We start from the raw sequence: 27,811 nt of genomic DNA on the forward strand, positions 1-27,811 counted from the left end.
AGAAGAAAACTGGGTGACATCAACCAAGTGAGCAAAAAAGATTTTGGGTTGGGAAGGCTGATGCTCAGTCCATCTCCAGGCAGCTCATCTGGTAAGCAGGAGTGTAACATGTCCCATGTTCCCAGCAGCAGATATGGCTTTGAAGACAGCACAAATGGGCTATTTTTCATGTGCTTTAGATGGCCACCAGTTGAGGTTCAGAGTTAAGGCACCATTGTCTGCCAGTCTCTTTGTCTGCCTATAGCTCTAGATTAGTTGCAGTGGGGGCTGCCACCAGGAAAATAAGAGAGCAACTTACAGGTTAAATAACTCCTGTATGCTGCAGTTCATGCACTGAGCCCAGAGGACAGCTCACCAGGAAAATTTACATTTTTGCAGTGCCTGCAGAGGAGGTGAAAGAAAGAAGAGCTGAACTGGATGCCCAGACACCGAGTTACAACAGCTTTTTTTGCAGGAGTTGGTGTGTGTGAGTAGATGGCACATATTCACAGCTGTCACTTTGTGCTAGCTGGTTTCCTTGTCCCAGCCCATTTATCACTTTGTTTTCAGTGTCCATCTCAAACCTTCTCTAAATGTTAAGACAGCATTTGCCCTGTGAATTTGGGAAGCAGTGAGAACGTTACAGTCACTGCTATTCCAACAAAATCCAGGAAATATCTATGTTCCTTAATTATTATAGCAGCTTTTACTCTTTTCAGATTAAGTTCTCTCATTTGTAAGCTCTGCTGAGAAGTGACATCCAGAAGTTACAGGTGTCCACAGTAGTGGGAGTGTTTAGTGGCACTGTGAATATTGTGGTTGTTTTGGAAAGATTCAGTCACACCTGCTGCACACCACCTTTTATCAGCAATTTCTACCATGAAGGATTCTTTCTCTTCTCAGCCATGCTTTGAGTGCCAGAACTATCTACATTTGACAGTAAAAAAAGAAAAGGATAATCAAAATTTTGAGTGATCAGGCCTTGGGAATAGCTGGAGGATGATCTTTTATCCCTAGTTGCCTCAAAACTATCATCCACAGAACTTACAGATAGAAGTGGGAGCTTGCTGCTTTTCCCATATGATACTCCTATGCTGATGGATAAATTGTACTGAATACAGGACCATTTTTATCAAATTCCCTGCTGCAATACATGGTGTCAAGGCAGAGGCTGGCAATTAGGTTCCTGAAATATTTCCGTCTTCTGATCTTTTACACCCGCTTTCTAATCACCCCACCTGAAGGTTTAGTGTAAAGGCTTTCAAAAAGGTAATACACACACCTTGAAAAGATTTGTTTAGATTTGGTGTCTTGGAAATTCACACAGCTCAAAGGACTCCAGAAGTTGGCTATCTGTTTATGAGATACAGTGCTTTCAAAAACTGTGATTTTCCTTATAGAATGCAAAAATAAGCCCCAGTAAAACAGTTCAAGAGGAATAGAGATCCATGAGCCCTTAACTGCAATCATGGGGGAAATCCTAAGTTTGGATTTCAGCAGGGTCCTGTTTACAGTACTGAATTCCTGTGGAATAAAGTCATTTAGCTTAAGGTCATTGGCACTAGGAAAACTGCTTAGGAAAAAAGTTAAATCCAGCTCACTCCACAGACCTAAGGGAATGCAAGGCCCTTGCACTGCTTTTCACCTCCCTTCAGCCTTCCTCATTTCTCTTTATCTTCTGTTCTTTCCTACCATCCCATTAAGGGAATAATGTCTCATCTCTTCTTTGCTGAGGCACTGTTATTATCTTAATCATGCCTCTTGTGGAAATACTCGAGGGCCAGAAAGTTTGCAAGGAGTGATTTCATGCTCACATTCATGGTGGGAAAGAATCTACCACCTTCTGAAACACTGGGAGTATGAGCTTTTACTGTTTTTTAGTGCTGCCTGCTCAACTCTGCTTGTCCTATTTATTCACCCTGATTAGGCTGCCAAGGCTTACTGAAAGGAAGCTTGACATTTACTCGTCTTTGACACTCCTTATGTAGTTCGAGGTCTTACAAAATCAGCAGCAAGGACACCTTCTAGAGCCTTGAGTCTGCACTCACCTTATTTGCTTATTCATTCTCGGTGAATCAATGTCATATCTGAAGAGAAGAAAAAGTTTACACAAATCAGGCTACTGAAAAATAGCGGGTTTTAAGTTTTAAACCTTTAAATTAACTATTCCATTGTTCCACTCTAAAAGTGAGTCAGATGTACTGAAGCTATGTATCTTCAATATCCAGAGCAAGCAGAGATTGCAGTGTAACTGCATAAACTGCTTAGGATAACTAGCTGGTTTTCCCAACATGGTATTTTCTTAGTTAATGAAGCTAAAATCACAAGTAGAAAATGCATGCAGAAAAAAAAAAAAAAACAAACCAAAAACATTAAAATCAAGAACTCCTCTTGTACTTGTATATAATAAAATACCACACAGTTCAGCTGTCAATACCATACGTTCACATTTACAGGATGGTGAAAATAAAGAACAATCATCAGAGCCTGTCAAGGCAAAACCCATGTGCTTGGTGAAGGGAATACGGGGAAGAACTTCCTTTATGAGCTAATTCTTACAGAACTGCCTCCTACAGATCTTCCTGCACTTTGTGCACTATCAGCAATGGGGACCACAGGAGCCACAAGCAGTGTCATAGAGAGAACACTGTTGTCTCTCTTATGAAGAGATAATACTATTAGAACTGCCTGACCACTTCGGGTCTGGCAGCCTGATGTGTCCCTTTAAGACTGAGGTTTCAGTTCTGTGAAGTTCACATGATTTCTGGGAAAATGCTTAGCATACCACCTGCCAGTACAGGCTTTGGTCAGAGCACTGCATTTCTCAGGTCTTACAAAACCACTTTGGCCTGGCTGAGATGTGTCTCAAATGTCCTTTCTCACAGTCAATCTGTTAAAGACAGGTGCTTGGTAAGCAATTATTAAAAACCTATGAATAATTTTTAGTTAACATTCTGGCATTGCATAGCTTCTTTTGTTAAGATTTTGAGATTTGAGCCTTATTCGGTGTTGACTTTTTGACTAAGGAAGTAGAATTGCCCACTTGGGAAAGTACAGTAAGGAACTAACTTCCCTCTTGCAGTGAACACTTAATGCTTCCTTAGATGATTTCATACAGCCTCAAACATCCATAATTTACATACTTGTCTTAGAAATTCATGTGACAGCTAATCGAAGCCTGTGGGCAAGGAAGAGAAGTAAAATAACCCACTGTGTGTTGATAAACTATGCTTTTATAAGTACTGCGAAGTTGATTCTGCCTTAGATAAAGTCAGAGTCAACACCTGTCTTTTGCAAACAAATTAATTTCGAGCAAACAGACTGGGGTGGTTTGAATGAATCTTTTACTCACACGTTAGACAGAGCATTTATTTGTCGCTGCAATTATTTGAACAAGGACTCCGGGAAATTTACGAGTTATTTCCTGGGGTCACTTGTGTGCGTTCCCGCCGGTAACCTCCCGAAGCTTAACTCGGGGAGGTCATGGCAAAGTAAGGCACAGAGGGCGAACAGCATCCAGGCTCTCACCTTCCCGCCCCGGTCTGGCTCTAGACCCGGCGGAACGGACGGAGCCCGCGGGGCGGGGGCGGGGGGAAGCGGCCCCGCGGTCCGGACCCTGCCCCGCCGGACCCCCGGCGGCCGCGGTCAGCCCAGGGGTGCCCGCACAGCCCCGGGGTGCCCGGAGAGCTCAGGGACCCCCGGAGAGCCCAGCGCTCCGCGGACAGCCCCGCGCTCCGCGGGCGGCCGGTGACCCGGGGCGGGCGGGGGTCAGCCCGGCCTCCCGGGCATCCGCCGGGGCGGGGGCGGCGCGGGGTGACAGAAGCCGCTGTCCCTCGGCGGAGCAGCTGCCGCCGCCCCTCAGCGCGATGCCCTTGCAGCAGGGCTCTGCCCGGACGCGGCAGCGCACCGTCCTCCTGGTGGGGATCGTGGTCCTGCTGGCCGCGCTCGTCCTCGCCGTGGTGCTGGCCTCTCTCCTGACCCACGGAAGGCACGAGGTCAAAATGCTGAAGTGGAAGGACAGGGGGACCACCAAGAACTTGCAAGAAGTCATCCTGGGAAGATGCTACAACTACATCAGGGCGCAGTACCCAGAGCTGGGGTGAGTAGAGGTCTGGGTCACGCCTCAGGTGTGAGGTGAACAGAACTGTCTCTCTCCTCCACCTGGCCGTGACCACTGGGTTTGCAGTGGCAGGGAGAAATCAGGGGCTTAAGACTCCTGCTTCGTAGAAAAATGTACAGGCAGAAACTCGGTGCCCCAGCGGTGGCTTTTTAAGGAAACTACCTGCAGAGGCAATAAAACTAACAGTAATCCTATGTCAAAACATAATAATGTTTTTCGCAACTTCCCTAATGCCTGCTGAAATAAAAGCTTGAATTCTAACAGGTTTGAGTACATGGAGGTGAAGCAATTTGCTGTACAGCTGATCTGCCAAAATCGTGTAATGTGACACTGCAGTCCTGTAACCAAAACTACACAGGAGGGAGGGAAAGGAGAAGGTTCAACACAGATTTATAGGACAGACAAAAATGTTGGAAAAACATTGAGAAGTACCTTGGGGTTATTCAAAACTGATGTTTTTAGCATGTGGGTAAGACTTCCCGATGAGCACAGACAGCTTGCATGGAGAAATAGAGGTGGATCACAATACCAGCTCAGCAGTCCCAGGCAACACCTTAGTCCGGAGGTGGTCCTTGCTCAGCACATCACAGTGGGTAGTGCAACACCCCAGGCAGCCCATCCCTCCTCTCCTGCAGAAGAGATTCCATGGGCCCAGGTCTGCAATAGTGTATTAGAGCTGAGAACTGATTTTCTGATCCCTTTCTTTGCAGAGAAAGGGAAAATATGAAATAACGGGATACTGGGGCACCCAGACCCTCAGGACAGGAGCCAGAGTAGCCAGGGTCTCTCAGCAGGGAACCATCCATCCCTTCTCTGGCACCAGCCATGCTGCTTTGTGTCTGCAGTGAGCCTCTGGCAGACTTTTCCAGCGCCCTGGCCTGGGTGCTGTGGGGCTGCCCCACACCTTGGCCAGGTGACAGAACCATCCTGGTCTTTGTTGTAAAAAAGGCAATTGCCACCACTTGTTTTCATGACATTGAGCTGATGAGAACAAAGCTGATTATAGTTTGCTTGCATTTGGGTTTCTTTTGGCTTTGGATATCCTGTGCTGTATGAAAAAGCTGATTGGCAGTATTTGAAGGGTCACATGGAAAATCATGACCTGAGGGCACAGAGACTTATTCATGCTTTACATTAAATATTTGAATGGTTTTAGTGAGGGGAAGAAAGATTCTTTTACAAATAAAATTTAAATGCTCCTGAAACTTGCAAAATCATATGCATGTTTCTAATAGGATACATTTATTTATTAAAGAAGTATACACTCAATATTTAAATCTGATATTGTCTTCAAGCCTAATAGGCTTTATTACATGGGCACATTTCATTCAAATTGGGGTGCTGAAGATGTGAAAGCCACTTTTGTGTGAATATGCTTTCAGCCACTGCCACGTATGTTTTCACTGGCAACACAGTCTGAATCTGGACCAAGAATATCACTAGGGATGATTTGTTTAGGCAATTAATTCAAGGACAACTTTAAAAGTATCACAAATCCATGATCACAAGTTTTCTAAAAAGTTTGTTACTACAAGGGGTAATATTTTGTGCTATTCATAATCCAACAATAATTAGCTTTGTGGCTGTGAGCTCACTTTCTTTCAGATGCAATGACTTCTGTATAGTAGGACCCTTTTTTGTTTTATTTTATTTAAGAGACAATTGTTTCCAAGGCATAGAGCACAGAAGAAGAAAAATATGCTTGTTTTGTACATCTGAAATGTTCAGAGGTTTCATGAATGGAGAATTAAATCTAGGTGCTTTTCTGGGAATCAAACCCAAGATTGCTCATTTCTGACCGCACTGAGCTCTGTGCAGTTTGTGATGTAACCAACCACTTCTGTCACTGACGCTTTCTGATAATGACATGGGTGCCTTTAGGACACATCAAAGAGTGGGATCTTTCATCCATCTCTCTTTCATCATTAATGTAGGCCTTGGATCCTCTGTTGTATGGGATCTGTGGTGCAATTAATCAAAGAGAATAGGAACAGGGAACTTCTGCAGGGAACTGCAGAAATATGGGCAGTCTTTTGAGCTGAGCAAGCTGTGCCCTATACTCTGCCAGAACTGTTGCTGCCGCTACTTCCCACCATGGGAACTTCACTATCTTGGTTAGAAATCTTTTCATTTTGTCAGAAATTTGCCCATACTCTGTTCTTGCCCTTTTAATCTTACACTGATACACACATTTGTTTTAAAAGATCTGCTTTTAGGAAATTAATGGGTATTTCCTTTTATTTTTACCTTTTTTTTATACCAGAGTCAGTAAGTTCCACCTTTGATGATATTTTCTGAACATAAAATCTATTCACTGTGGTAGTTAGTGAGCGTGACATTTACAACGTTTTGGAGTGCCATATTTCAAATTGGAATAGCTGGCAGGTTTTGAAAAATAGAGGGATTGTTGACATATAACTATGGATTTTATACTGTTTCTAGCTATCACAGATGGATTTATCAGAGTTCACAAGTCTACAGCCCCCATTTAGCTCTGCTGTTGCAACTGCGTGCTGTAAATCATGTGAGAAGGCCTCTGACGGGCTAGTGTACACCTTCATTATCACAACTCTTCAATCCTTGAGGATACCTCCTTGCACTCTCCCTCAGCTTACTGGAGCCCTTACACCATGCCCAGCCAGCTGGCTCTGGTCATGCTCTTCTCTTTTCCAGTACAATCTTTGGGCTGAACCCCAGCCCAATGAGACCACTGAAGGGCTGCTGCTGTCTGCAGTCGAGTTTTGTAACCACCTCATACAACCTGATTTTTTGTTGATTTGATTTGCTTATTCTTCAAATTCATCAAAACTCTGCATTGAACTTGCTCACCAAAGGACATTTCTTTGGTACTGCATTACAGCATCTCCTGGTAAAAATTTTATTCAACTGCCTGTGTGCAATACAATCCTCAGGTTTATTTCTGCTTCTGGCTGGCTGACTGTTATCATCTGTACACATTCAATTTCCTCAGTCTTCCTGCATAGAACCGTTGTCACGACAAAGTTCATGAGAAAGAGGAAGGGAATACCAAACACTTCAATAAAGCATTGTCAATATTAGCCCTCTTTTTAAGGACAAAAATGTGGATGGTATAGCAGCAGGCTTTAGAGGGTTTGTTCCCTGCACGTAGAGTCACACACCTACACGCTAACAGTAAAGAACAACATTTCTCTTTTGAATTCCCTGGAAAATACTGGCTCCAAAGCAATAGTTTGTCACAGCTTGGTAGTCTTACCTCTTTTTCAACATTAACAGAAACTAGAAGTTCTGATTTCACTGGTCTTGTAAAAATCCTGCGTGGCCATCAGTATGGGCGGCAGTTTTGGCTGAATAAAACCAAAGGCAGTTTGAGCTGAAGAAACAATTTGACCTCAAATCACTTCGTCCTCTCCTTCCCAGTAATACGGACTCCCTCTTGTGGCTAACAAGCCGCTTGCAAATCTCACCTCCGGTCTCATGCAACGCAAAGTTTCCAAGAATTTATCCCTGGTGCAGAGTGAGGAGCACAGCGGGCGCTCAGCACTGCAGGCTCACCTGCACAAGTCAGGGCACTCAGCAGATCCGTGCTGACAGAGACCAGTTGTGGTGAGACAATAACTCACCCATCACTCGGAGGATGCTGCTTATGATGTTTTGGCACCTCAGTGCCTGTTGGGGGAGGAAAAGTGGCAACACCTGTAGCCGAAGTTAACTGGTTTAGGTTTTCTCTTCACCACGTTTGAATTGGCAGGCTGAGATCAGGAACCATCAGCACTTTGTGACCTGGGGAAGGAGTGGAGAAGACACATTATCTAAAAGGTCATAGTCACTAATGCCCAAAGCATAAATGATACGTTTTTTGGATCTAGAAATAACTGATTTTACATTTGCAGCTCGAGAGAATTTTCATTCCCTGCTAATGACTGCTCCCCCCTCATATCTGCTGTTACTTCTCAGTTGTAAATTCACAGAAACACAGAATCAGAGAATGGGTCAGATTGGAAGGGACCAGAGAGGGTCAGCTGGTCCAACCTCCATGCTCAAGCAGGATCATCCTAGAGCACATTGCACAGGGTTGCATCCAGAGAACCTTGCAAGGACATACTATTTCAAAATTGTTTGAAGTCAAACCAGCTTAATTTTTGTCTTCTGACAGGAAGAGAGTACCAAGGACACAGACAGGGAGCAGTTTCAATAACACATGTAACTGCCAGGCCCAACAATGCTACTGTGCCTGAATAAGCAGTGCAAAAACCTGATGATGAAGCTGAAAGGGTAAAATTTCAATACAGTTTTAATGCAATCTTGTGTGGACACAGAATATATTTTCCCCTTAAATATAATTAGATCAACCAATGCTGTTTTTATCGTTAACAGCAAATTCTGTTGTAACAAATTTTAAGAGCCTATAATTCCATTAAATTAAGTAAGAGTTGGTGCATGTCCAGGAGAGCTGTCTTCTGACTGCACAATCATGAACACATTTTGGCTTTCTATTCCTTTGCAGCCTGTAGAGATGGAGATACATTTTGTCAAAAAGAACAAATGGACCATGATTTTGTGTGAGATACTATTGCATTCACAGCATAATTTCTTCGCGAAAGAAATCTGGGGCTTGTTGTATGCTTACTTCTGCATTTTGCCTTTATGCTTTATTAGGCATTTTTAATCTAGTTTTCTTGTGTTTGTTCACTGATTATTAATACTTTCCCATCAAGCATGGTACTAAATACCCATGATATGATTCATTGTCACAAAAATCTTAGCTTTATTTTTTGTAGACATGATATTATATTGAAACTTACCTGAGATTTGTTTTTTCATTAAGAAAATATGCCTTACATAAGAGAAACAATTACTGAACCAGTCTTCTGAAGAGTACAAATTACTACCCAATTGTAGGGCATTAGACCCTCTTAGAGTGCTCTGCAGATTTCTAAAGCTTCCTAATTTGATATCCATCAAACTGCAAAGGATTTAGTGTTTCTTTGTTTTTAAGAATACACTTTATAAAAAAATCTGTTACCATTGCTGTGCCATCTTTTTTGGTCCCAGAGCAAAGAAAAGGCTTTATATGCACTGTCTGTGGAAAGGACACGGGGGCCTGGTGACAAGCTGAACATGACCCATTCAGTGTGCCCTTGTGGCAAAGGCCAGTGGTGCCTTGGGCTGCGTGAGAAGGAGCATTGGCAGCAGGGGGACAGAGGGGATCTTTCCCCTCTGCTCAGCCCTAGTGAGATGTGTCTGGAGTGCTGGGTCCAGTTCTGGTCTTGTCACTACAAGGGAATCAGGGACATACCTGGAACACATCTGGTGAAGGACCATGAGGATGATTGAAGTGTCTGAGATACAGAGAGGGGTTGAGAGAGCTGAGATTGTCCAGCCTGGTGAAGGGAAGGCTCAAGGTGATAAATACCAGGTGAGGGGAGTAAAGAAGAGAGAGTCAAGGTTTTCTCAATGGTATTCAGTTGCAGGACAAGAGGCAATGGGCACTAACTAAAGTACAGAAAATTCTATTTAAACATAGGGGAAAAAACAGGGGTTTTTTACTATGAGGGTGATCACAGAATGGAACACGTTGACTGGAGATTTTGTGGAGGCTCCATCCTTGGAGAAAATTCAAAACCAGACTGATGCTAGTCCTGAGCAACCTTCTCTGAGCCAGAGACTGGACTAGATGATCACCAGAGGTGCCTTCCTTATCTTTCATCTCTTAGGAAATGCTTTTAGACTTGTAAGAGGTCCACTGGGAAACTAGGACAAACAGCAGTGAAAAAATGTTTTGGCTCATCTCTAATGGAAATGGTGTTGATATCTTGTTCCTACATGTTTGTCTCTCAGCGTTAAGATGGGCACTGTATCATCATAATAACACACTGCTTATTAAAATACCCAAATCCTAACATTTGTGTATGCTGTTAATGTTCCCCTCCCTATTTCATGTGCTTGTGTGCTGACTTTAATACCTTTTCTGTGTTAGCCTTTGTTATATGAAACATGCATAGCTCTGTTTTTCATTTCTTCTGTCCTTCAATGTTTATAGCAAGGTTTTCTTATACCATTGTTCCTCCTGAAATTGTATACAAGTGACTTCAACTGTTCTTGTAATTTCTTGGTAGCAAAGACATCATTACTAATATTAACAATTGTTTGAGTCTTACTTAAAAGTACACTTCTCTTGAAATATGCTGTACTGAGCTTTTATGGGGAACTGGAATATAATGTTTCGTGGGCACAAATAGACAGAGATTAGTACATGAGAATTTAGAGGCAGGGCTACTGGCTATGGAGTTTGTCCTTCAAGAGAGTCCTCATTTAGTTTAAAGCTAATTTCCATAAATACTCAGGGCTGTAAGATAGAAGTCTATTTGGGTTTTATTGTCATCTCTTTCTAAAGGAAGTTCATTAGAAAGAATTAATTTTCTTTCAGCAAGAGACAAGTTCATAGGGCAGTGGGTAGCTATCATGTATTTTTTCTTGAGATAACTAATCACCAGCATATTTATTTCTGCCCTTCTGGAGTATAAATGCCACTACTAGGCTATGAAAAGCCATCCAGTTATGTGCAGAGCTCAGGTTCAGGTCTGTGTGGGAAATCTACCCTCCCATATTATAACTCCACAGACAAACCAAGGTCTGAGAGTCCAGCAGATTTAAGGGGGAGATGTCACAAGATACATTGCCTTTTGTCCATGGCCAACATCAATGGACTGCTAAAGTACAGAAATGTTGTTGAGATCTGAATTTATCTCTCACTTTGACAGTCATATGTCAACTCACCTGTCAGTTTTCTACATTGAGTTATTATAATATAAAAATTGTCATTAAATTACTCTCTATTTCTCATATACTCAAACTTTTTATATTCATTGTGCAGTGTTTAGGTATTTAATGGTGCAAGATTCCATAGAATTTCAAATATTTTTTCACATTTGGGTTAGTCTACCCATATTGCATCACTCTATTAAAATATCCTTGCAGTCATAATCTCCTTTGGTTTTCATCCCCGATACTAGAGAGAATATTATTCTGTCTGTGCTGGCCTTCTACGCATTAATCAGAAGTATTTGCTGATGAAATACTTCTCTACTTAGTTTTCCACTGTAACTCTTTGCAGCTATTTAGTCATTCTCAGTCAGTTCTTTGCCTTCTCTCTTGTTTATTGATTTTATAGGATTGACTGTACAGGGCAATGTCTTGTGGCTGTCTAAATTATAGCACCACCCTAGGATTGAAATTATTAAATGTTTTTATGAGCTTGTTGCTGAAAAGGGGAATACTGTTCTCTCCCACTATTCCCTGCTTCAGCTCTCCTGTAACGTCTGTAGAGATGTCAGTGAAAAAAACCCATACTCAGAGGTGGTATCATTCAGCTGTCATTGCCAAGGTACGGCTAAAACTCAAGAGCTATTTAACACCTCAGAGCACCGTGAGGAAATATAACTCTGCTTATCCATAGGGATAGGAGGAATGATCCTTTTTCCCTCTAGGGTCAAATGAAAGTCTGTCTCAAGTGTCCAAGGATTGAAAACATATGCTGAAGATGCATTCTGTCATCCCAGGAGATGACAACAAAATAAGGAATTAGCAAGGAGCTCACTCACAGTTGAACTAAATCTCTGATTTGTTCCCTTGTCTGTGTCCTGCTCACACAGACCACCCTTAAAGAAGGGATTTCTCCCAAATTACTGCATTTATGCCACATCCCAGTAGCTTTAGTTCTATTAAAAACAAACAAACAAGCAAAACAAGACAAGACAAAACAAAACAAAACAATATAGTGAAAATTCACGTTATGGGGGGGAAAAAGTAAAGCTTCATTAAGCTATTGAATATTTCCCTGCTGTAACATACTTTAATTTAGATCGACATACTTTAATTTAGATCACTGTTATAGAAGTGTTTTTACAAGTTTAATATTAACATTTAAACTCTTCTAAAAATACCCTTTCTAATCAAGGGGCAAGATGCCAGCTTAAATTTATGCCCTCTATATCTGTTGATGACGGCCCTCACTTGGAAACTTAAACTATAGAGCAACTATTACCCTCTGTCAAAATGCAGTCCAGGTGAGACTTCTGCCCTTCTGGAGGCTCTGTTCCACTTACAGAGCATCTCTGAAAACACCATCTGCTTTCGCAGCTTGTTTTTCACCCAGGGAGGCTGAAATCCAGGCAGTGAAACAATCTGCTTATGTGGATGAACTCTTCACTGGTTACAGCCGCCACCTCTTGGCTCGACCCTTCCCGGAAGGGTGATAAGGCTCAGTGTTGTCCTGCAGCACCAATTCCCGACTCACATAAAATACTCTGGGAGCTATAAACCAAAGCCACAAATACTCCTGCCCTTAAAAATCTTCTTATTGCTGCCAAAGGTGAAGGACTGGTGTGATGAGGAGCTGTTACTTGCTCCAGGTCATTCCCTGTACAGGATCATACAAAGCCCTGAGGTGCACCCAGCAGCAATCTCAGTACTTTTTCCAGACCTCCAGGCTCCCCCTCTTTGCCATGCAGAATTTAATTGCTCTGCCTACAGGCAGCCTTTCCAGAAGTCACCTTTCTCTGAGGCAGGGTTCTGGGTCACCCTCTCTATCCCCAGTCAGTTCCTCCAATGCTTTGTTTACTGATTTTTGAACTATCTAACTAGCAGAAAGCAATACTTACCAAATCAAGCTGCCAAAAAAATCAAGCATGTCATTTTCATGTTGGCAAAAGTCTGTTACCTTAAGCGTTATGGTGGCAGACACTTTGCAGTAATTAAGCTAAATGGGGAACGAGAGGCTTGTGCTTATTGAAGACACAGAGATTGACAGGCCTAATTTTTTCCTTCATCTTTTTCCTTGCTGATTTTCCCCCCTTCTATTATCCTAAGGCTAAAACCAGCAGACAGTAGTGTCCTCAAACCCTCAGCAACGACAGTGTTTTGACTGACCTCTCTTAATTCACATCTGTCTGATTTTTAGGACAAAGACACCTGATGGGAGGGTTTAGGTGCTGCACTAACAAGAAGGAAGCCGATCCCTCATACCCACGGCCTCATTTTCTAACTCCTTGCCCTGGAGATGTGTCGCGCTGTCACCCGGCATGAGGAACCCGCGCCTTTGGGGCTGACCTCAGCTGCTGCTCCTGGGGAGCTCCTTCTCCCGCCTGATGGCAGTGTTCTCCTTGCTTTTAGCTCCAGCTCAGCTTCACTCCGGAGACGGCCGACCACAGCTGCCTGGGCTGTCCTTGCCAGCAGCTCCAATCAATCTGCTCCAAAGCAGCAGTGAGACACGGCAAGGCTGGAAGTAGGGACGGGAAAGCTGAAGAAATAAAACCCCAGAAATGTTTAGGGCAGAAAAGGTAGCAAAAGGGTTCTGAGTTACAGAGGGCTTCTTCTCAACACAGGCATAAATGTTACTGTTCCTTGCATAATCTCTGACATAAAGATATAGCTACACATAAGCTCGCATGAAAAACAGATTGGATATGGATGTACAGATTTCACTGCTGTCTACAGCCACCACAGCTTACCAAAATGCAGCAGATAAATTGACACAGGCAAAGAGGGGTCTGTTAGATGCATAAATGTTGCTGTGCCATTTCGTTCCTTTGATGTGCATTCTCCTTCTGAGATATCTGGGCTTTTACAGGTGAAGCCCATGCCGTAGATCCCCAGAAGAGTGACAATTGGCTTTATGTCTTTGAGGAGCTATGTTATAACCACAAACATCTTGCTGACTTTTTAAAGGGTCAGATTTCTGAGTGCTTAGGTTCATCACAGTTTTGGCTTGCGGTGGTAGCAAATGAAAAGGACTTTCTTACACAAGTTGCGGAGGTTTGATCACTGCATGGGTTAGGTACATGGGCTCAGGGAACCGTTTCCAGCTCTAACTTCAGAGCGTCACCACAGAGCCACAATTAAAATTTCAGGCTGTCCTGAAGCCATTGCAATGCTTTAGAAATAAAATTCTGGACCTTGGAAAAGCTGATATTGATTGCAGGGGAGAACAGGTCTCACCAGTGAAGTGTCTCTGCCTGGAAGGGTGATTTGAAAACATGGGCAGAGTTGGTTGAGTTCTTCAGAACAAAGTCTGGAAGTAATTCTTTACTTGTAAATTTGAAATGGGTCCCATACTTGAAGCATCTCTATCAAATTCTTGAGTAGAAAACTAGAGGCAACACAGCCCGAGGGAACACTGCCCTTCTTAAGATATTTTCAGCATTCAGTGTCAACCCAGCGCTGAACTGAGAGTAAGACATTGTTCATGGTGTAACTGAAATCAGCAGGATGAAACTTATCCTTGATATTAAACCAATTAAATCAGTTTCAATTTGGGATAAATTTGCTCCATCATGTCCAGTTGAAGAAAAGAAAATAAAACTGTAAAGCAAAGAAAAAAACCCAGTGATTTACCAGATAGCTCAATGCCATCCCATTCGTCCAGTGTAAGGCTACTCTTTCAAGGTTAGCCTGACCAGTGTATAGATATGCAAGAAATAATGATGCAGAAGCTGTCCATTTTTCTAATATGCACATTAAAATTTGGCTGCTGGGATAGATGCTAATGGAAATATTCTTGGCCCCAGCTTTCACTTGATAAGATTAATGTGATATTCATATACAAGGCAAATGGATAGAAATACTCAAATTTATTGGAAAATGCAAATTCTATCCCAATGTAGGGACAAATGGAGGATATGCTTTGCAGTATGTATAACATTTGGATTTAATATGGAAAAGTTTATTTGTATCCCAGCCCTTATTGTATGCTATACTGAGTTCAGGATAGAGTCTCTGGCTCAAAAATGTCTTACGGCAAGTTCTTCAATCCTTGTTTTCCAGAAAAAGGTTGCAGTTTTCAAGTTTATAGATTTCACAGCGTTCTTTCAGTTAGTTATTATTTCACTATTACCAGCATTGCCCAGACTCTATTCATAAAAATAAAACTTGAAAAAATTAAACACAAATTTAGAGTATATTTATGTTACATATCAATGAATTTGGATTTAATATTTCAGAGTCTATAGTAGAAAAAAAGGCCTTAAATATTTCAGCATAAACAAAGTTAGCCTCAAAGGAAGAAATCCATTATGCCAAAAGAGATGACATTATGATATTTGCAGATAGGATGCAGAATTATTTCATATACAACCCAAAATACACAAACAAAAACCAGAGAAAGAGAGCACCCAAGGCCCACAGCAGAATTATCTGAATTGGATGCATTTTATTAACTGGTAGAGTGAGGATCTCTTTTGCAGAGATGGTTTTCTTTCTTTTGTATATCCAGAAAGAAAACCAAGTCAACACATTCTATGACTTGGGAGCAGCCGTAAGAGAAAAGTTTGTTTCTCCGGCATTTTTTTGGCAAGGCATATGTTCAACCTGAAATTGTTCTTGCTGGAATTTTTAGCATACCACATGCCAGAAAACTTCTTATATTGGTTCAGAAGGCCTAGAGCTACACCAGGTCTCTGCCCTCACCTCTACTCAGTGGGAGTTAAATGCGGCGTACCAGACAAATATTTTCTTTCTGTGCTGGAAAAAGGATCAGGTGAAACCTTATTAACAGAGTCTACCTCAACAGTGAGACTGGAAAGAATGGCATGTCTTCTTGGAGCGGGATTTGCAGGTCCTCAAATCTTCTCAGTGCTTATCATATGTAAACCAAAATCACAGTTCTATGTGCCCGGTAGTCTCTTGAGGATGTGAGATAAAATTTGTGCTTCATATCAGAGAAATAGCTTTCCAGTGGCAAATCAATTACTTATTGTTATTCATTTGTAAAAAAACACATGTTGATAGTTGAAAACAGCAAAAATAAAAGTTTGTTTAGCTTTTGTATTTTTTTTTACATTGATGATCTGTGCTTTTATTTCTAAAACAATACTGAAATTGCCTAGTTTCCATAAAAGCCCATCTTTGTGACTTACCATTCTTCTGTGTGCTACAGCTAACAGTACCACACTGATTAGCAGCTGTAGAAGAGACTCCTCCGTTTGCAGGTTATGACCTACAAACTTCTGTGATATTAAAGATACAGTCTGGCTTAGCTCTGCCAGGACTGTGCATAAAGACTCTTCTCTCAGGTATTGGTGACACTGACAGACATCATCCAGTGCTGAGTTTGGTGTCTTGAAAGGACAGAACATTGATGCTTTGGATTAGTGACTCAACAAACTGTCTTGGCATGATCATGAATCTCCTGGATGGTTTTCTTTGTGCCTCTCATGGCTGTGAGTTGAGCCTAGCCGCAGAAATGCTTTATATTGTGTCTATCTCCTACTTCTCTGCTTTGGAAATAAAAAAAAGCTTTTTTTTTTATGGTTTCTTGAAAAATATTTTGTATTCTGAGACCCAGCATAAAAATTTTGCCACATGAAAGGATAGATCACCAGGTACCCAGCTGTCGCCTGTGGCTGTTAACGCTCTTATATAAAGCAGATTTCAGGAGTAGCTTAAAAAAAAAGAAAAAAATTACTGCCTGGAGGACAAATCATTTGACAAATTAGAAAGTGTGAGCCATATAAATGTCTATGAGATGTGCCTGTGCTTCCAGCCAAGCCCTACAAATTATCTTTATGATACCATTGACAGTGCAGAGCAAAGGGGACAGCTGCATTTCTATAATGTCACCCCTCAGTCAGCAGGAGCCCTCTCTTTTGGATGATTCAGTGTCTCCATGTTGTAATCCTTGGTGGCAGAGAGAGGTATTTACAACTTCCCAACCCCTAAATAAAATACCAAAGTTTGCATGTGGGTTTGCATGGTCTCTGTGGGTTATTTACACTTTGCAGCCAGAGAAAGGTTCCTCCAGGACAAAATTTAATACACCCAAGTTAAATCCTGCTAAGTAAAACATGAATTCTTGCTGACACAAGAGTGAAACAGCAATACAATGACCGTGCTCCCTGCAGCATCCACAGTTTGGCTTCTTAATTCTACAGTGATGTAACTGAAAGTGCATTTAGGCTCTTGAATGAAAGATAATAGTCCTGTTAAAAATCATCATTGTTACTCATCTTTATTTACCAAGAAGTAAATTTGGTTCATATAAAAGAGAGGTGTGGTCCCTAATGCAACTGGGGCTAGCTCTGTAATAGACTGGCATGACATGAAAGGAAATTTGGGATGCACCAGAGCTGCCTCAGTTGGCCATTTAGCTGGAGACCCTCCAGGCTGACGTGCCCTGTCCCTGCTCCCAGGCTCAGTTTCAGACAGCAATGTACAGTGGTACCTGATCTGGATCCTGGTTTTACGTGAGCAAATCCACCATGCCTCTAGCAAAGCGAATAGCTGCAAATTAGTGCATGAACAAAAATAATCTCAGCTAAAACTCTGCTTTTGGTTTGGTCCCAAACAGCTAAATCACTGCTTTTGTTTTAGATAAAATTTATATTAAATTTAGTTTTATTTTACAGATTTTTTTCTGTAGGGTCAAACTCTCTGCAGGGAGACACATGGGCATATTTTTGGCTTGCTGTATCTGAGGGGATAGCATCCTTTGGCCATACTTTTAAAATGTACAACCTATAGTCTGAGAAGCTATTTGCTTCTCATGATTTGGTATGAATAATCAAGAAATTTGATCTTTTGGTTATGTGAAATCAGCATGGATCATTTTAAGGGATAAGAACATAGATGACATTTGGATATTGCAATAAACAGTAATTTGAAATGCAGGAGAGAGAGAAAGATGATTTGGAACTGTTTATTCCTCAGTATATATTTACTCTGCTGAAGATACTCTGCTTTTGTAATGGATCATATATTTGGTGCCTGAGCATAGTTGGAATTCTTCTATCTGGTCCAGAGTGTTTGACTAGAACAGAGGGAGAACCTTTCACAGACACAAATACTCATAAATATTTATTAACTATGTTTTAATCTTTCGGCAGAGATAAGGATTGCCTAAAAATATGGGAATCATTGAAAGATGCATTCATTTACAAGAATCCCTGTAATATCACAGCAGAAGATTATCAGCCTTTGATGGAGCTAGCAAGTCATCCTATTCCCTGTAACAAGGTAACAATGCATGGTGGGCTGTGGTGGCATGGCAGGTCTGGGCAGTGTTCTGAGCGGTGGGATCTCATCCATAACAACTGTGAGGGTCTGTAGGTTGGTGAGGATGATATTTTGCTTTTGCACTTATTGCCACAGTCCTGCGGTTACACCTTTGGACCCCCGTAACCCTGTCCATGCCCTATTGCCAGGAATCATCCCTGTGTAAGGCTTGCCTCAAGCCAGTACCAAGATCATCCCAGTGAAGTGACACAAATGTCCCTGTTCCCTGAGCATATGGCTCTCTGTAAGGAGCAAGCCATCATGTCATTAGAGGGACACTGCTTCCAGAAAGCTGTTCTTCCATATGCAGCTCAAAAGCAAACAACAAATTTGGTATATATCCTATGAGAACTAGTCAAACCTTTCTTTCAAAATCCTTTAAAAGCGAAACATGTCCCGTTCCACAAAAAAACCCCACCCAAAATACTTTGCAAATGAGAGTGTTCAAATAAGAACTGACCCACCAGGGTGAACTTGCTGCATTTTAATATAAACTAAAACTCCTTCGTTATCATGAACCTTCTGGTTTTCTCCTGAAAAAACTTCTGACCAGCTCTAGTATAGTTATCACTCACCAGACATTGTACCTTATTTCACAGTCACTGTTTTGGAGCAAGACAAATGACCTTGTTCATCGTTATACAAAATCCAACCAAAATTTCCTTACCTTGGAGGACACCTTGTTGGGTTATATGGCTGATAGAATTTCATGGTGTGGAGACCCCTCTGCCCCAGGTAATCGACACCTAAACACAATCCTTTCCACATTCTTTTCTAGTGATTTAGTTTAAAACCTTAACTGTCCAATATTTTGGAAGTCTGAAAATAATACCTATTTCTCAGATTAGATTAAAAACCACAGCTGTGGATGTTATTTTAACACCAAGATGTTGCTTGAACTATGGTGACATCTAGACCTCTTTACTTAGTTTGCTTGCTTCCACCCTGTGACTCCTGTGGGACAAACTGCAAAACAGGAGTGTCATTCAAACAGGACCTGGCCACAGGCCAGTCAAAGTGCTGGGGCAGTGTGCAGGTGCCTTGGGGGTATCACTGCCCACATGACTCCTGGGTTGGTGCTTAAGGCTTTAAACTGGGCTGGAATTGCTGAAAATGTTGGGCAAAGCTTAATTTTTCCATGCAATCAGACAGCACTTGTCAAGAGCCAACCTGTTTCTCACATTTGGGACTGTGTGTTTTCCCTTCTCAGTTTTCTGAGAATTATTTTTGGTATGGGGTCTGCAACTCCCTCCCTGAAAAGACTGTGAGCAAATGGGAAGACCTTTGAAGAGATGCAAATTCCTTTTCCTCTTAGAGCCCTCTCCTCATGTAGTCTTCTTGGTAGAGGGCAAATCTTTTTGCTCACAAAGCCACATAAGCCTTGCAAAAATATTCAGTCTAACCTTAGCTATTCTATAAATGTATTTTTTCTCAGGAATCAACTATGAATCTTGTCCGAAACGAAGTGAATGTGAGAGCAACCCTGGCTCTGTGTTCTGGAAAATGGCATCCAAGATGGTGAGATCTAGAATAAATCTCCCTGAATCCAAAAGCATAGAAGTGCGCTAAGTTCCTGACATTGCCAAAAAATGATATTGCAGATTGGACTTAAAACATGGAATAGTAGAAGTTGACAAAAGCTTTGCTCCCGATGTCAAAAATCATTGTGTTGGAATCCAAGGTCCCATATTTAATGTACAGTATTTAATGTCCTTGTAGTTTGGGCATTCTTTTTGTGGACAGAGCCTGAGTGTCAGTGTCTAGAACAACCCTTGGCAGAGAGCTGGAGCTCTGCAAGTAATATTCACAATTATAGCAATCACCTTAATTAAATCACAGGACTTAAACTGATACAGTAAAATATATTTTAGCATGCTAATGTGGAAAGCAGTACCCAAATTGGCACAGAAGTTTTCCAAGAGGCCAAGAATCCCCTTGCACTTCCTGGTATAAGCCTGAAGAGCACATCCTCCCACATCAGTATCTGGCAGGGTTCCTGTGATGTCCCCACCCATAGACACATGCCAGCTCCCATCACAAGAATGAGATCCTGCTGGTCCCAGCTAAACAATTAGCCTGGCTTTGTTGAGTCAGCACTTTATGGGAACAAAGGGCCAGAGAAAAACCTGATGTCCTGTATAACTTTAATTTTACATGTCTCTCAAGGTTTCACCCTTGGTATGACTATCAGTAGGTGACTGCTCAGGTGGAAAACAAGCATTCCTGTATGCTCCAGCTCTCATGTATGTAAGAAAAAGTCTACTCACCATAAAAAAAAGAAATTGTTTTGTGGGTAAACTGGAAGTGAAAATGGGTCAGTTCCAGAGTCTGGGAGAGATAAAACCACCATACAGACTGAGCTTTTGCTCAGGTGCAGGCTTCCTTCCTTCTTGAAACTTTGCAGGTCTCAAGATCTGAGTTTGAGCCACACTATTTAAGAGGAGATGAAAGATTTGATAAGTACAGTCACCTGCATAAAGTTTTTTAAAAATTCTTTGTCTTATCAATGGATTATATATCTAGAGTAAGTACTTTATAGACCTTAGTAGACTTTAAATATTTGGACATGAGTTGTAAAGAATAAAAAAGCAGTGATTACATGATCCAGTATATCAAAAATCAAATCAAACAAAACTCAGTGATGAGTTTTAGTAAAATACCAAGAGAGAAAAATCCCAAGCCACAAAAGAACAAAGAGCATGAGTCACAAGGAAACAAGTATGTCATGGTCTGTGTGTCCTTAAACTAGTGGTACCTCTGTTTCTGGCTTGACCTTACTTCCGGAGCTAAAGCAGTCATAGGATTATTGTGAATTACTACAGACAGTTGTCACTGCTGGGCCTCTGGAAAGCCCTATAGAGACTGAAACCAGCCAAGTTGCTGTACCAATCCCATGCAACCTTAGACAGTCAATTCATAGCTGCCTAATGAGGCTTTATCACAATTTTGCCATAGACTTTGGAGGCTTTTTTTTGCACTGAAATGTTCTGCAAAAATATTGCCCAGATCCTCTGCTTGTATTAGACAGTTTTGAGGACACCAGTGAATTCTACCAGCCCCAAGTCTGACTTGGCACTGCATGTAGGGTCAGAGTATAATGTCCATTTGTTTTGTTCAGTTTGCAGAATCAGCATGTGGTGTGGTTCAGGTGATGCTGAATGGATCAATAGAAGCTGGAGCTTTCAGAAGCAGCAGGTATTCACTCAGCACACAATCATTCGTGTTTCTGTGGGGCCGCATGTGGTGTGTCTGCCTGTGAGTCCCAGTGCAGAAGGCTTTTTGGTAAATTCACCACTGGCTGATGTAAACCTGATTCTTTTAACTCCTTCTATACAGACACTGTAACTGAAATCCTTCCGAGGGTATGTAGATGGGGTATCCAGTGCCCTCTCACTGCACAAAGTAACTTGATTATTACAATTTCTTTGGTTTTACCCCACTAGATTGTGCATCCTTGGGCTGCCTGGCTGGAAGTGCAGTCTTGATTAATATCAAAAGAGGAAGAATATGCTCTCTGAAGAAAGAGCCATGGTCATTTCCCTGGCACCAAACCAAATCAATAGCCACGAAACCAAACAGGAGAAGAGGCATTAAAGATGGCAGAAGTTCAGCTTGTTTCTGTCTGCAAACAGTTTCAGAAGTCCTCCTGAAAGTGAAACAGGAATGGGGAGAAAACATTTGACCATAAGGCAATTAAATAATCTATGAAAATCCATTGGCAAGATGATGTTCTCTCCACTGAGTGTAATAGCAGCACTAATAAACACTGGTATTTGGGGAGTGTACTCTCTACATCTTTCTGAGATAACTAAGAGTGTTTTGCTGTTTTGTGCTCCATTCTTACAGCATCTTTGGAAGTATTGAGGTCTTTAACCTGAATCCAGATAAAGTCTCTGAAGTGCACATTTGGCTTATGCAAGACATTGGTGGACCCCAGAGGTAAGTCACACTGGTGCACAGTGACGAGCAGTGTGTGGAAGGCATGGGGCACAGCTCACGTCTGACAGTGACATTGTCTTAAACTCATGAAATCTGCTCTACGTTCACCCTTTAGATGCTTACTCTGCAGGAAAGAATAACGTTTGTACTGTTGTTTCCTCTACCGTTTTTTGTAGGTACTGCTAAGTTATAGCTAAGACAACTTAGTTATAGCTAAGACACAATGACATTTCCCTTGCTTTCTAGAGGTCCCATGACCTTTAAGTTCCTCTCAACCCCACTGAGCTCCTACAGATCTTTGCTATGGGTGCAGCACTGAAGTCAGAGACCAGGCTGTTTGCAAGGGTAAACAGCTGGGAAATATACTTGTCCACAGGAACAGCATAATTATCCTGAGCACAGCCATTTTTGATTGCCAGAACAGGTTGTGGAGTCTCCATCTGTGGACATACTCAAAACGTAACTGGGACCTGGGCAACCTTCTCCAGCTCATATTGGTTTGACTAGGTGATGTCAAGCAGTCCCTTCTTACCTAAATGAGTCTGTGATTTTTAAGAACAAATCTGTGGTTGAAATGCTTGCCATGGAATTACTGATACCAGAACAGTGACCTCAAATCACATCTGAGCCTTTCTGAGTGATCTTTTTCATCCCAATTAGATTCATTTGCAGATCTATCACATTTCAAGCACTAAGCATGAGGCTCTGTGCCTTTGACCCCTCCTTTCACAGCCAGTTCTGTGGCTCACATCATCATAGTGCACTGCCACAGTTTCCCCCGTTCTTAAGGATCTCCATGACAGAAACAGCAGCCTTGGCGCCGTGGATCAGGAAGCAGGCTGTGATGATGCAGTGCTGCTTAGGAAGGAGTGTGGACCTTGGTCAGACAGCCTCACTCTCTGACACAATTCCAGCTCCAGTGTTGCAGCCCCTCCCTTTAGCCCAGACACCCAGAAATGTCCCCGTTCCACATGAGCTGACATACCTTCCATGGTTCACAGGTGTGCATCTATGCTGGGGTCAGCATACCAGACTTACTCTTGTCGTCCTTTGCATAAAGGTTTGGTGAAGAAAAGGACATCGACTAATCTTTACATCCATTTCCCCAGACATTGCACTGGATCCTTTGTCCCATGATTTCCCAACATCAGAAAAGCCATCATGCTCCCCCTCAACAGCTTCAAAAAGACAGTGCCCTGCCAGCCCGCTTGCTGGACGCATCCTTCTCCTATGACAAGTTCATAGCAATTCCCTTTTTATTTTCTTCTTGCTTCCAAGGAGAGAGAGGAAGGGTAGCCCCAATAGTATGTATTCCTTATATCTTCTGGTTTGTATTCCATGTTGAATCACTGATAGCTTGTCAAGTCTAGTGAACAAAAAAGAGCTTGCTTTGCTTTCCACTAATGTCATATGTTAGGAACTGGATTTGCTCCCAGCAGTAGAAATGTGTCCTATGCTCTGGATGAGGAGATGATTTTTACCCTGAGGTAGCAAGTATTTTGCTGTGTCTCTGTCTGTGCCTATGACACTTGTCAAACCTCTCACTACAGCTTTGGGGCCCTTGGGCTATTAAATTAAATTAAGCATAGAGATAAAGATTTTTTAGGTATGAGAGTGCTACATGTTTCATTAAACCTTTACCTGGATGGGAAAGAAATATACAAGTTAGGGCTCCTACCAAAGCAATAGTGGTTGAAACAGCCCCTTGTCAAAATAGGGCAGCAGCAGCAGCCATAAACTGAGTCAGACAGGAGGTAGCTGCTTCCTCCCATGCTTTCTATCAGTGTCCTCCTATCTTACTTCCTATCTGAGACTTGGCTGCTGGCTTTCATGATTGGCCTTTTCTTATCACACAGAGGACTTGATCCTTTTGCCCTTTCACAGATTTCAATGAGCCTTATATTGTGCTGCTGTGGATGGAAGCCACCAGCAGCAAAGGAGCAGTTCTAGAGCACCCTAACTGGGAATGGGACCGGGTCATTTCCCACAGATGTCCTCCTGCATGAAGCTCTCATGCAAGATGCACAGCTGAACATCCCATAGTTTCTACCAGCAAAGGCCCAATGGTAGCAAAGTTCCACAAACCCAATGGACTTTATAGCACATTAGCAAACAAGCTTTTAAAGAATCTTACCTATAATAAAGCATGTGGAATTTAGGTGAGCATTTTGTACACACAAGGAACACAAGTAACCGAAGTCTTCTCTCTACAGTGAATCCTGCTCAGGTCATTCCATTCAGAGGTTAATAAGCATCTTAGAAGAGCGAAACTTTAAGATCATTTGTGAAGACAACTACAGGTAATTATCCACTCATAATGGTGACAACTTTGCTAACATAAAACTAATATTGCAGGTTAACAGCAAGCTAGAGAAGACTTCCTCCTTCCTGCCGTGACATCCCTCCAGTGTGGCTGGGTCTTTCTCAGGGACTTCCAGCCAGGCTGCAGCCCTGGTGTTGGCTGGGTCTGGGGCTTGCTCTCTGCCCTATGCTTCCCATTGAGCATGTTCAGTTGTTTTCAGGGAGGGAGAAATCCAGCTGCCAGATTTTCTTCTGACTGGGCTTTTACCTAAAATAATCTGAACCAAACAGGCAGCTTTCCTCCCTGCTGCATACAGATAACACAGGGTTCCAAGGGTGGTCCTTACTTCCTTCGCCATGGTTTGAGTGTGCTCTCTGTCCTGCTGCTTTGTCAGAGAGTGAGGCATGAGACACGATAAGCATTACTAATTACTATAATTTACTATTGTCAGCAGCTAAAAACAGGAGTCTGGGAAACAGCAGCCCAAGTCCTGACTTGTCTGAAATCTCCATCTTCCTGCTGAGGAAATACAAAAGCCAGAGACCCTTTATCTCTCTGTGTGGGTTCAGAGACCTTCACACAGAGCAAAATTGTTCTTTAGACACATTAGAAAAGCAGCAAACATTCAATATTGCTCATATCTTATCTGTCAGGAACAGCTTTTCAGTGTCAAGGACTCATACTGGGATAAGAACATTTACAAAGTAAACATACATTTCTATGAACTTCTGAGTTTGTGACAATAGTTTAAGTGAGGAAAAATTGGTCTGCAAAGGAGACAAATGATAGGTCTTTAAATCTGAAGGCAGAGCAAAATGTTCCTGTCTGGGTATTGCTGAACCTGATTAATGGGTGCTCTGCACTTCGTGAAAAAATTAGCCCTGGTGTAGTGCATAAATCTGCCAAATCGTGTGCTTACTTTCTCTTTGGGTAAATGGAACCTTTTACCAATACTCCCAGGACTTTTAAGTAGGTTCAGATTATTTCAGCCTATGATGAAATGGCCCACGGGGCAAGGCAGAAAGGGGAAATATATCATAGCTTAGACCCCCTGTGTCTTAGCACAGGAAGGTACCTGGCACACCCATTGCTGTATCTCACAACTCACTTCTGAAGGTAAAGTAACCAGTATGGCTTTTTGTCAAAGCTCAGCTAACACAGATATAAACAACTGGATTGAACAACATGGACAATTAATTTTATTATGGGCAGAATAATAAAACAAGAAATTTACAGGTAAAGCCAAACTTCAGACTGTGTAAGTTGGCTTCACACCCCTACACTCATTGCAAACAGAAACATGTGGGTCTGTACCAGCTGGGCATCTGGCTTTTCATGCCATTTAGCAACTGAAGCTGATCATTTTCTCTTGCTCTTGTCCATGTCAATAGTGTCTTCCAGAAGTTTCTTTAAAACTGGATTCACTGGATGCATTAGAAAAAAATCTCATCATATGTGACATTCATAGCAACAGCTTTCTGTTGTAGCATTAGGGGTTACCAGTGAGTAAGCCAGATTGTGAACTTCCAGCATGGCAGGAATTCCACAGTCTGTGCAAGACATGCTGCTCTTTTTTGCAATTATTTTTTATATTGCAGCATAGCTGACATGCTGTGAGGTCAGATCCTACTTTGTTTTCTACTGACTTGCCCTTGTCCCTAAAAACACCTAAATTACCTTTCTGCAGCAAGATCAAAAAGAATTACCCTAAGAAAAGCCATCTGCTTGATAAGCACAGGTGTAACACACACTTTGACTTTCACATTGCATTCAGTAACTGTGAAGTTACTCTGTTGTACTTGCAAAGTGGTTATTAAATATTTGTTTGGTTTCATTTCTTATTTCAGGCCTGTTCAGCTCCTTCAGTGTGTGCATAACCCTGACCACACAGACTGCAGGCTTTGCACCAACGGCACAGCAATTCCATGAAACAGAGTCCCCCGCACTACTGAAAAATTTCATTCTTTGTGTGTAAAGCTGGGAAAGATGTGGCTACATAGCTAAGAGTGATAACAGTAGCATGGTGTGTACTGAGTCCATAACCAGAAATCCTTGCTGTGGTACTAACACCCAAGTAGTGGGAGACAATACCTGAGGTGTGATACTGTACACACACACACACAAACACACTCTTTCAGATGGGCTGGGCCTGTGGGCAGTGACTGAGGGCAAGTGCTTTGCCCTGGTTTGCCCCCTCCTATACAGCTCCCCACTGGTACAGAGCAGGGACTCCCTGGGGCATGCACAGAGAAGAAAGAGACTTTCTAGGAGAAGCAGAACTTGCCCAGATCAGCACTCATCTTCCTTCCTGCTGAAAGGTTAGGTAGGAAATGACCAGGACATGCGACGCTTTCCCTGCATCCCAGTGCAACCTTCCCCAGAGGGGAACATTGCCCACTGGCACATAGTATAAATCATGGCTTTCCCAGGTACTGTGACACTTCTGAGCAGGTAAAGCAAGCAATGGAATAGGCAGAGTGGTTCTTGCCTTTTAATGGGTATCACAGTAAACAGCTGGTGGGAAGACAGCTGAGCTGAGCCAAGAAAAGAACAGAAACTCCTCAGAGGGTTGCCTGCACCTGTAAGAACTGCTGAGTGTGCAGCCGGGAGAGAAAATTGTGAGACTGACTCAGATAGCTCCATTAAAATCCTACTGAATATACCACTGCTGGTCAGATTACATTTTGTTCTTAATATAGAAGTAAACACTAGCCTCCCAACTTTCATAAAAGGTCCCTCAGGCCACAGCTTGAATACTGTGGAATCCACTGGAATAGAAACAGACATCAAACGGTTGCCACAGTAAGGAGTCTCTCTTGACCTCAGTTTCTGCAGTGAAAGGTGGTGCCTTGAGGTGTATAATTCACAAGCACCAACACGCCATAGTGCACTGAAACAGCAGGTTTCACTGATTTCCTTTGATTTCTATTTTACCAGTCTCAAGTGCAGTGCTTATAGCAAAGCAAGTATCTGAGGCCAGCTTGTGGCCATGGCTGTAGTGCCTCTGTGCAGTGCCATTGACACTAAGTGAGCAGAGCAGCCTTTGCTATAGATACACTCCTGGGTGCTGAGGTGAAAATGTAACCAGCAGTTGCCAAGCACATCCTTATGGAACTACACAAGCTGGTGTAACTTTGAAAATCTCTAGATAAAGCTCATCTCTGTAATAGCAATAGAAGGCCTGCACTGAGCCTGGCTGGACCAACCCAAGACCTCACCCGCAATGTTTACAGTAAGTGAAATGTATTTTTATTTGCAAGCTGTTATGTAACCACTTAGATGCATCAACATAGACACATACCAATACTTTGAAATAGGTTTTTTCTGACTATCAGTTAAAAGTTTGTATTCATGCTCATTTTTGTACTTCTTCTGTTGCAATATAAAATATTGACTGTAAAATCAAGATCTATAATAAAATTGCTGATGACAAATGTTGTTAA

The 27,811-nt window shown here is 42.2% G+C and overlaps 1 protein-coding gene across 1 annotated transcript; it reads left to right on the forward strand.

Annotated features, from left to right (window-relative positions):
- The first annotated feature begins 3,778 nt into the window (after positions 1-3,778).
- On the forward strand, positions 3,779-27,811 carry LOC125326418 (ADP-ribosyl cyclase/cyclic ADP-ribose hydrolase 1-like). Its single transcript, XM_048304637.1, has 8 exons — positions 3,779-4,078; positions 17,959-18,088; positions 18,727-18,862; positions 19,563-19,645; positions 21,246-21,322; positions 21,974-22,066; positions 24,280-24,366; positions 26,216-27,811. The coding sequence occupies exons 1-8, from the start codon at positions 3,846-3,848 to the stop codon at positions 26,295-26,297; spliced, it is 921 nt and encodes a 306-aa protein (XP_048160594.1). The 5' UTR covers positions 3,779-3,845; the 3' UTR covers positions 26,298-27,811.

Source organism: Corvus hawaiiensis, chromosome 5 (assembly GCF_020740725.1).
Source record: "Corvus hawaiiensis isolate bCorHaw1 chromosome 5, bCorHaw1.pri.cur, whole genome shotgun sequence".
NCBI classification, from domain to species: domain Eukaryota; kingdom Metazoa; phylum Chordata; class Aves; order Passeriformes; family Corvidae; genus Corvus; species Corvus hawaiiensis.